Source organism: Furipterus horrens, unplaced genomic scaffold (assembly GCF_987537825.1).
Source record: "Furipterus horrens unplaced genomic scaffold, mFurHor1.1.pri manual_scaffold_11, whole genome shotgun sequence".
NCBI lineage: Eukaryota > Metazoa > Chordata > Mammalia > Chiroptera > Furipteridae > Furipterus > Furipterus horrens.
The window spans coordinates 99661237-99671089 of NW_028327181.1; the positions used below are offsets into that span (position 1 = coordinate 99661237).

General features: G+C 61.4%; 1 protein-coding gene across 2 annotated transcripts; it reads right to left on the minus strand.

Annotated features, from left to right (window-relative positions):
• Window positions 1-573: 573 nt before the first annotated feature.
• Window positions 574-3249, minus strand: CBX8 (chromobox 8). 2 transcript variants are annotated; one of them, XM_090257778.1, is made up of 6 exons: window positions 3091-3249; window positions 2658-2701; window positions 2408-2473; window positions 2017-2083; window positions 1868-1897; window positions 574-1562 (listed from the first exon to the last, which is right to left on the minus strand). In XM_090257778.1, exons 1-6 carry the CDS (start codon window positions 3157-3159, stop codon window positions 669-671), a joined length of 1170 nt encoding a protein of 389 aa, XP_090113904.1. In that variant the 5' UTR covers window positions 3160-3249; the 3' UTR covers window positions 574-668. The 2 variants fall into 2 exon arrangements, with proteins under 2 accessions (XP_090113904.1, XP_090113906.1); XM_090257780.1 differs by lacking the exon at window positions 1868-1897.
• Window positions 3250-9853: the final 6604 nt, after the last annotated feature.

The following is a 9853-nucleotide window of genomic DNA, read 5'->3' on the forward strand; positions in this document are numbered from 1 at the left end:
TGGTGTGGTCCTGGGGGGAGGTCTGCCGCTCCCCACCCACCCGCGACTTTTCACCTTCAAAGTCACACACAAAAATGACTCAAGCTAATACTTTTTCCCCTCTAACAGACTTAATCTTAAAAAAAAAAAAAGGAAAAACAGACTGAGCCCACCCTCCTTTTTTCTGATTGGGGAGCCAACCTTTTGCTGGCCTGGCCGGCCAATGGGAAGAGAGAAAAAATCCGGGTCCTGCCTTGGTTTCCAGGGGTCTGCCTTGGGGCTGTGGGAAAAGGGAGGGGGGCTGAGGTGGGCCGGCTGAGTCCCAGGACCCAGGTCCCCAGCCTCCCTAGGGCCCTGGGGAGCTGAGGGGCCCCTCCTGCCCCAACTAAACCAGAGTCTCTTTCTCTCTCCTTGTTAAATAAAACAACTTCAAGAGTTGAAATATATATATTTAGATATTTTTTCTTAAATAACATATTTACATCTAATAGAAAATATAACTCTAGAGATAATCTTCCAACCAAAACTGAGAGGAAGGAAGGAGGAATGAAGGGGCGGGCTGTGTGGAGGTAGGGAGGGGACCAGCCGGGAGGCCGCCTCCCCCCCAGAAATAAAAAAGCATCATTTATGCCAAGTTTGCGCTCTCACTCTTTCCTGCTCTTTTGTCCTGGAATCACCCACCCGGCAATTCATCTCTTCTCTTTAAAAAAGCCTTGGTCCGTGTTACTTTCCTTAATGGTGACGGTCAAAAAGTTTGAGGTCACGTCGGTGACCACCACCTTCTCCAGATTGGTCAGAGAAGGACTCCAGGACTCTTCCTCTGGGTCCCCCAGGATTCTGGCCACTGGGATCCTGGCGATGAGGGAGGGCCTTCCCCCCTGGGCCCCGATGTCCCGATACAAGCCTCCCACAGAGCTGGGGGTGCCTGAGCCATGCCGGACCCGGGGGCCACCAGGGTCCAGGCCGCCCTGCCCTTTGGCCTCCAGGAAAGCAGCCCTGTGCTTTATGACCCTGGCGGGAAAGGTGTCCACAGCCAGCTTGCCTGTGGCCTCGGCCAGGCCGGGGCTGGCCACGCCGCACTGGGCCAGGTCGGAGTCCTGCCTTCGGGCCAGTTGGATCACACTGTGGCCAGCTGGGAACTTCCCTGGCCCGGAAGAGGCGTCCTCCAGCTTCCTGCTCTTGAGGTAATCTGCCAGGCCGTCGCCAGGTTCTCCCAAGGGCCTCTGCGAGGGGTCCAGGAGCTCCTTCCGGGGCTTGGGGCCTCTCTTCTTGGAGCTGTCCCCAGGAGAGCTGGGTTTGTCATCCACGCGGCTGGCACCCCGTTCACGCTCCCGCTCCCTTTCACGGTCCCTCTCCCGCTCACGATCCCGGTCCCTGTCTCGGTCCCGAGGGGGCTCCACTCGGCAGGTGCTGCTGGTGCTGCTGCTGCTCCCGGGCGGGGACAAGCCCATGTTCCGAAGACCCTCGCGGGCCCGGGACGTGGAAGCCAGGTCCTGGGGCGAGCGGCCAGGGTAGGGAATCCGGATGCCCCGGGCAGAGTCGCTTCGGAACTCGTAAGTTTTGGCCTTTGCCTTGGCCTGGGCCTGCAGGAGAGAGGTGGCATCAAGAGTGGAGCAGGGCCCTGCCCACTAGACCCCCAGGACCCCTCTTCCAGCCAGCCCCCCAGTTTCACCCTGGGATGCTTCAGAATTTCTCTATGGTGGGGGTAGGGCTTAGGGGTGGTGGTCCGGGGGAAAGGGCAGAGGATTGGACTGGGAGCGGCCATTTGCAGCAAGCACACATCTTGTATTTGGTTATATGTCTATTTGGGATAGCTGGGGGTGGGGTGGGAATTCTTGAATGGCTAAGGCCCTCCCCCCCAAGACACCCCTTTGGCACAGTCACTGACCTGGTCCACAGCCTGTCTGGGGACTCCCTCCTAGATTACAAATAAGCAAAGTATGTGGACACCCCATCGGTTCACAAGCCCTCAGGGCCCCCTTCCCACAAGTGGACACAGCAACACTGCAGTCCACCACTGGGAGAAGGCCATCCTACCTTGAGCAGGAAGGTTTTGGGTTTGGGCCCTCGCTTTTTGGGGCCATAGAGCTCCATCTCTCGTTCCCTGGAGGAGGGAGGGGGGAAAGGTGTGTGTAAGTAGGGACACTGGATGGAACTCCAGTCCAGGCTGGAGAGAAGCCACCCTCCTTGTTTCTAAGGGAGAAGCTGAGCCGGGTGGCTCAGTGGGTTAGAGCACCGTCCTGATACACCAAGGCTGCAGGTTCAGTCCCTGGTCAGGACACACACAAGAATCAGTGAATGCATAAACAAGTGGAACAACAAAAGTCGACCTCTCCCTCTCTCCTTCCCTCCCTCTTCCTTCTTCTCTTTCTCTAAAACCAATAAATAATTTTTTTTTAAAAAAGCTAAGGCTTGGAAGGGTCTGTACCTCTCCTCAAAGGCTGCGAGCAAGCGGGCATCCAGGATGTTTTCTTCCGGCTCCCATGTGCTGTACCTAGGGGGAATCAGGAAGGAGCGGGCGTCAGTCCCGGGGACAGGGAAAGAGCAGCAGGGGTGTGTGTCTGTCTATAACTTTTCTTGCTGCATTGTATTGTATTTCAGCATAAAGGGAAAAAAGAGGAAGAAAGAAACCTCCCGAGTAACAGTCTGGGGTTGAGAATTGCATCTAACCTACTTACTTCTGCGACCAGCCCTTCCATTTCACGAGGTATTCCATGCGTCCCTGCGGATGCAAAGGGGAAAATATGTGTGTGCAAGGGGAGAAATGCATGACGAGGACACAAGAAATGCATGCAAAAAATGCATGCACCAAATGAATGCGTGAAAGCCTATCACGAAAGGCACGCGTCCCCTGCATCGCCCCCTGCACGAAACGCTGCACAAAGTGCATGCACCGGCATTCATCGCCCCCACCCCGCCCCCCACCCTTGCAATCTGTGCATCGCTGCAAGTCTAAGGAAAGCGCTTGGGCTCAGAGCCGCTGCCGCCGCCACGGCCGCGGCCGCTGATGGGACCTGGGGGAAGGGAAGCTGGGCTGCAGCAGCGGGGAGGGAACCCGGGCCCAGATGGGAGGGCTCGGCCGGCCTCGGCCCGAGGCCCGAGGGCACCTACTTTCCGTATGCGCCGTTTCAGTAGGGCTTCGGCCGCGAACACCCGCTCCCCAACCGCTGAAAGCTCCATGTTGACTCGCCGCTTCCCCCCTTGGCTGCTTCCAGGAGCAGAAAAGCAGCAGCCAGCGCACAACAGACCATAATACTCTCCCACTGACGTCAGTTCTCCTCCCCCTCCCGCGCTCTCGCTCCCTCCCCGCCCCCCTCCGGCTCTCGGTTCCCCCCTCCCCTGCCGCTCAGCGCTTCCTCCCGCCCCACGTGTTGCTAACGACGTTGCTAAAGCCGAGCGGACAGGGTCTGCTCTCCCGCGCGCTGATTGGGCGAACACCGGGCCACGCCCCTCTCCCTTTCTCCCCCGCGTTGCTACGTGACCCGCGTTCCAATCGCCAGGGGGCGGAGTCCAAGGCGACTCGAGGGACCGAAAGCGAGGGGGTGGGGCCGCCACCGGAAGTGACGTCCAGGGGAGGGCGGCCCGGCTGCTGTCAGTCTGCGGAGCTGGCGAGGGGGGCCGTTCTCCCTGTGTCCTCGCCTGGGCCCCCTCCGCGGCCGCCAAGTTGTCCCTCCGGTGCTCAGCGTCCTCCACAGCTCTTGCTGGGACCCCCGCGGCGGTGTCAGCCAGGCCCCGCCCCCTCGGCAGACCCCAGCCCGCCCCACCCCCACTACACACACTCGCGCCCTCCCCTCCCCCAGATGCCCGTGCCGCACAATGCACAACGCACAGGTGCCGGGGCGCTGCGGGCCGCGCTCGAACCCCGGGAGCCGGCGACGCGCCCCTCGGCAGCTCCTCCTTCCAGCCCCCCGCCCCCGAGCCGCACGCCCGACCTCCGGTCTCCATGGCAACGGCCTCCCCCGCCGCCGCCGCCGCCAGTCCCATCCTGCTAACAAATCAATGTGCCTGTGTCTCCGTCTCCTGTCGCGCAGCCCTGCCCTCGGCCACCCTCCGGGCCCTGCGAGCCGGGCTGGGCTCGACAGCTCGCCCCCAGGTCGGAAGCCGAATGCAGACCCAGTGGGGACCCGCTGTTCCTGCCCGAGACTTCCCGCGCCCAAGGACCCCGCGGGGGATGTCGCGCGCCCTCTTCCAGCTTCCCGACCCGTCCCCGACGCCCGTAGCCACCTGCCCCTGCCGACAGCCCACGCTGCTCTCCCCGCTGGGTTCTGACCCAAGCGTCGCCGGCCCAGCCCAGCCGCCCCCTGCTCGGTGCCTGAATATGTTGGGGGAGGGCGTCGACCACCAACCATCAGGGCGGAGCTTGGAGCTTCGCTGGGGCTGGGGCGCGGGACTGGGGGTGCCTCCTACTTCCCCTGGACCCGGGCGACCTGCGGGGCCTAAGCCACCCACTTCCTGTCCAGGGCTCTTCCCGACGTGCGCGCCGTTCACTCCGCGAGAAAACGCGGAGCGGGGAGTGGCGAGGCCCAGAGCGCGCTGAGTAAGAGGGGCTCTGGAGCGAAGACGGCAGAGGGTCCAGGAAAGGGGCCCGGGCCGGGCCGCGGATGCCTCGCGTGTGCACACAAGCTCCTGCTCAGCTGGCAGTGACGCGTGGCTGGGGCGGCGGCAGGGACAGCAGCCCGAGTCCAGGCCCAGCTCTCCCCGACCCTTTTCTCTTACCGCCCAAGCTGCAAGTCACAGCACCCACTCCTTGGAGCCCGCGATTTAGTTAAGACATCGACGACAAACTTGAGTGGAAGCTGTTTCCTTTGGAGAGGGAATAGGTGGGGAGGTGCGGGGGGAGGAGAAAGAGCGCAAGAGCGGGCCGAGAAGTCTGACTCCAAGGAGCGGGAAGCCCAGAGCGGAAAACCGGTCTCCTGTCCAAACTTAGGTGCGCGGCGCGCACGGCGGGCGCGCGGTCCTGGACCCCCTGGACAATCGCAGCTCGGGGCCCAGCTTCTCTCGCGCTCCCTTCCCCCTCCCCTGGGAATGTGGGGTTCCAGGCTTTGGCCTTGTTCCCAAGCCTTTCTGGGGGAACAGTCTCTCGTCTCCCCGGCCGGTCTGTCTTAACGAACGCCGAGCTGGCGACGGCCAGATCACCCCTGCGACCCGCGCCGGCCGCCCGCGAGAGGCCGCCGACGGCTGCGTCCTTAATCATAAAAAGTCATTCCCGGTAACAAATAGTTTCGTTGGCCGGTGCCAGCGATACAGCTGTTTCTGTTTAAGCTTAAATACTTTCCAACAGTTTGGGCAGTAAAAATAAAGTCGGTCTCAGCCGCCTATAAGTGTCTGGTTTCCCCGCCCAGAGAAAGCCCACCCTCCGCCCTGGGCCTGGGTCGCTCTGCACACCCAGCTCGCCCCCTCTTGGAATCCGCTGCGCGCCGTGGGCGACAGCTCTCGGGCTGCCCAGCCCCGCATCGGCCGCCCGAGCTCCTCGGACTGGCTCCAGGGCTCCCTCGGAGGCCGGAGGGAGGGCGCCGCCCGAGCCGGCCGAGGACCAGACCCGCCTAGCCTCCCGCCCTCTCCCTAACCCCTCGCAAGCTTTCCTGCGCCCGCAGAGTGGTGGTTTCCCTTCAGATAGGGTTTCTGGAGCCCCGTCCTGGCGTGTGTTTGCGTTGGGTGCCTTTACAGCCCCGGAGTTTGCCGGAGGCGTGCAGAGGTGGGCGGTTTCAGTTTCACGCTGAGAAAGTTAGCTCTCCTCCTCCCTCCAGCGTTTCTCTGCTTTCCTTTTTCCTTCCCTCCCTTCCCTCCTCCTCTCTCTCTCTCTCTCTCCTTGGCCTAAATGCCTCGAGTGTGAAGTGGGGAAATGAAAACCCTGGCAACAGCCCCCCCCTCTGGCGGGGTACTTAGTACTTTTTCGCTCCCCAGCCGCCTTTTGCTGCCTGTCTTCATGTCTGGTGGCGAACATGCTTGTTCTGAATAAAATGATTGCTTGTGAGGTGTCTGAGTTTGCAGACGTCAGGGATTCCTGCAGAGCCCATGGCCAAGGTGGAACTCGATCCAGAAGGGAAGAGGAATAGAATCATCCGAGAGCAGTCAGACCCAGCCCCTTTCTTGTCTGCGGCAGACGAACTCAGTCCTGCGAGGAAAGCAATGCCCACGGAGTGGGGGTGCGGGGGCTGTCTGCCAGAGAGTGTGACCACAACTCCCCGACAGTTTAGAGAGGGAGAGGGAGCAATCTGAGAAATGGGTTTGTAGGCTAGAGCACCCGGGAGCTGGGGCCACCCTGGTGGGGGCCCGACGCTGGGCGCCAGGGGAGGGCGCTGGCGTGGGAAGGTGGGGGTATCCCTCTCAGAATTTCCAAGGGTCAGCCCATGGCCCATCTTAGAAACCACGGGGCGGAGAACCCCACTCACCACATTTCTCACTGACCCTCTCTCTTCCTCCATCACTCAATTCTCCACACCTTCCTTCTTTCCTCCACACAGCCGCCTTCCTCCTCCAGAGTTAGACCGAGGATTTTCTCCCGTGCACCTCCTGGGAGTGAACAAAACAAAGTTCCCAAGAACGAGGACCCTCCTCTCCCCATCCCACCGCCCAGTGGTCCCGGCCGAGGCTGCCAGGTTCTAGTGCGCCGCCTCTGCAGTAAATAAGGTAACTGCTTCCTATTACTTTAGCCCCATATGGCTGCAATTTGAGTGTCTTTGGAGACAGTGCGTGTGTTGGGGCGGGGGCAGGGGGGAGTGAAAGTGGAAATCAAATGATCTCAGATCGCATTTTTATGAAGGAAATTGTCGGCGATTCTCTTAGCAGCCCCCCTCCGCCCCCTAGTTCTCCGAAGGAGCTGCCCAGTTCCTTTGTTTGCGGAAATGCAGACGCTGGCCCACCTCTGAACACCTGCTCACCGAGCCGCGCGGTCTCCTCTCCACTTCTGCACTCGTTTTGGTGACTTGGGCACACACCTGAGACTCCCTTTCCCGACAAAGGGCCTCCTACCCACTCCCGATGCCTGGGAGCTAGCCCAGCCTGCTCCACCCTCTGCAAGGTGCCCGGACCTTGTGCTCTGTGCTCTGGCCTCATCCCAGCCAGGAGGCTGCCCCGGGACCAGGGGCCCTTTTAGGCCTCCCTGTACGGGCTGCCAGGGCACTGAGCTCCTGGGAAGGAACGCTGAAAGTTGGCCTCATCAGAGGGGAGGCAAGAGGAGGGGTGGCCAGGGTGAGGCGCTGGGCTCCTAGGTCGCCCGTGCGACCAACAAGCCCCAGCGCATCCTCTCGCTCCAGGGTGAGGCTGGGCCTGGGCTCGTTCTTTGGGAGCGTTTCAACTCCGCGGCTTGGCGGGCGTCGGACCTGCTTGGTCTTGGCGGCGGACGCGGGCGAATTTGAACCCAACCATTCGCCTCAGGCGCGCGGGTGGGCCGGCCGTGGAGTGAACACGGTGGCTCCGGCGCGTGGGCGTGAGCAGCCCTGGAGCCCGACTGCCATCCTCCCGCCCGGGCCAGGGCCACAGCCCCTGTGGGGCGCTGACTGCCCACTACTGGGGGAGACTGCGGGGGTGACCCAACACTCTGCAAAGAGGCGCAGTGCGAAGACCCGGCCTGGGCAGGCTGGCCAGGGACTGCAGGTGAGGCTGCTGAGCTTTCCGGTCTGAGCTCCAGCTTCTAGCTGACCCCTGAGCGAGAAGTTCCCACTTTCTCCTCCCAAGTAGACATTCAGACCATCCTTGCCAGAGGAACGCTAGAACACTCTGCAAAGGATAAGACGAAGCTGGCCATGTTGCAGTAATTCCCCACAAGCCTGCACTCACTCTTGAAGTCACATAACCTTTAACTGCAGTCTCCTGAAATCACAGGCACCAAAATCAAGCCCCTCTTAGGCCTCCACGGGAGAAACAGCGGCCTCTCCGAGCCGAACAATGTTTATTGAGCGGTCGTTGTCTGGTGCCTGCATTATCCCACTTAAGAGTTACAACAACAGGGTAGGATAAATTCTATTTTCTCCGTTTTATAGATGAGCAAACTTGAGGTTCAGCGAGGCCAAGTAACTTGCCCAAGGGCACGCAGCAGGGCTTCTGCCTGAAGTCCTAAACCCTAACACTCTACAGCAGGAGCTTGGGGTCCTATGGACATTGCAGTTCCTCCTGGGCTTAAAGAAATAATTCAAGGTAAGACTCTCACTGGGGTCTCATTGCCAGAATCAGCAGCCTGGTGCTTGCTAAGCAGAGATACTGTTCTGGGCCCTTGGCAGAAACGATGAACCTGGAGCAACATGGGTGGGAAGGGGTTCTAGGAGCCCAGTCCGCCCAGCTGGACTCTGGATGTTGGTGGAAATCTTTGTTTTTCCTTCATCAGAGGGCACAGTGTTGTAGGATCAGCTTGCCCGGGTCCAAATCCACTCTGATAGCTGTGTGCTCTTGTGCGAGTTACTTAACCACCCTGTGCTTCAGTCCCCACGATCGTTGTAAAAAGGAATGCTAACGTGCTTACCCCACAGGGTCAATGGGAGGGTTCAGGGAGATGCCTGGTAACCACGAGCCCACGGTCAGGCACACGTGGGCGCTCAGGAAGTGTTCGTTGTAACTGTTACAGCCTAACAGGGGGCCTGCTCAGCGTTCTTCCCCGGGGAAACCCACTGTGTTCCTCATAGTTCAGGCTCGCTCCTTGGGGTGTCTACCCCCCCCCACGCACCCCACACACGGGCGCTGAGCCGGGACGCGCCCTCGGCCCCTCGCAGCCCCGAGGCCGGCGCGCACCCGGTGCCCTGCGGCAGGAGCACGCGCACAGCGGCGCAGCCCGTACGCATGCGCGCACGTGAGCCACAGCGTGGGCCGCGCCCCCCCCCCCAATGTTTTCTAGGAGAGCCGCCTGCGTTGCTCGTGAAATCTGGCTCCGGGAGCAGGGAGGCACCCACGGCCACGGGAGTTCAGGGGAGACAGCTCCGATATGGGCGGGAGAACCGAGCGGCTGCACCCCCCCCCCAGCCTGTTCCACGGAGGGGGTGGGGTCCTAGACAGGGGGGGCCAGGGAGCTCCCTTCCGGTTGTCCCTGGTGAAGGGGCTCAGACCCTCAGACCCGACGGCTTTAGCCTGGGAGGGACTGCGAAAGGCCAGGAGGGAGGTGGGGTGGGTGCGCATACACAAGTGAGTGGCCTTGGAGCCCCATCAGAGAGCCGGGCGCTATCGGGTGCCTCCTGGGCTGGATTGCCCGAGCGAGGCTCTGCTGCCGGCGACCGCGCCCTTGGGGCTCGACCTTTTGTTTGTCAGCCTGTGATTCAAGACGCCCGAGGTGGAGAGTTTGACGCCGATTCTGTCTGCATGGAGAGCCCTTGGCCTGGTGGTTACTCAGAACGGTCCGTGTGCGCCCCTTCGCCTCCCAGAACACTACCCACGGGGAAGGCAGGGGGAAGGCAGGGGGCAGGCTTCCTTCCACGGGAAGACGCAGGGCGAGGCTGAGCGAGTTGCGGCTTGGAAAGGTGGTCTCAGAGCCTGCGCTCAGCAAGGTCACCTGGCTTCCTCGGCTCCCTCGAACCCCAGCTCCGCCAGCGTTGGCATTTTGGTCACCAGCCAGGCTGGTCCGCCGGTCGCCTCCTTGTCCTCTCCATTTCCCTAGACTCTTCCCCCAGGCTCTCCCCGCCCCGGGGAAGCTGCCGAGAAGGCTCGGGTTCGGTCTGGCGCTTCTCTTTCTCACTTCCTACCCCGCCCCCAAGCGGAAGGAATTGAAGTGACTCTTTGCTAGGACTCCAGGGACCTCAAGTAAGTTTCAAACTGGAGAGGTTCCTCTCTAGGGCCATTTCTCTGCCAGGCTGTTCACGCGGAGAAGAGCCAGAGTCCCGTCTGCCCGTTTCGACGTCAGAAGCACCGAGATGCAAGAGCCTGCTGGCCCAGTCCAGGAGGCACAAGCTGG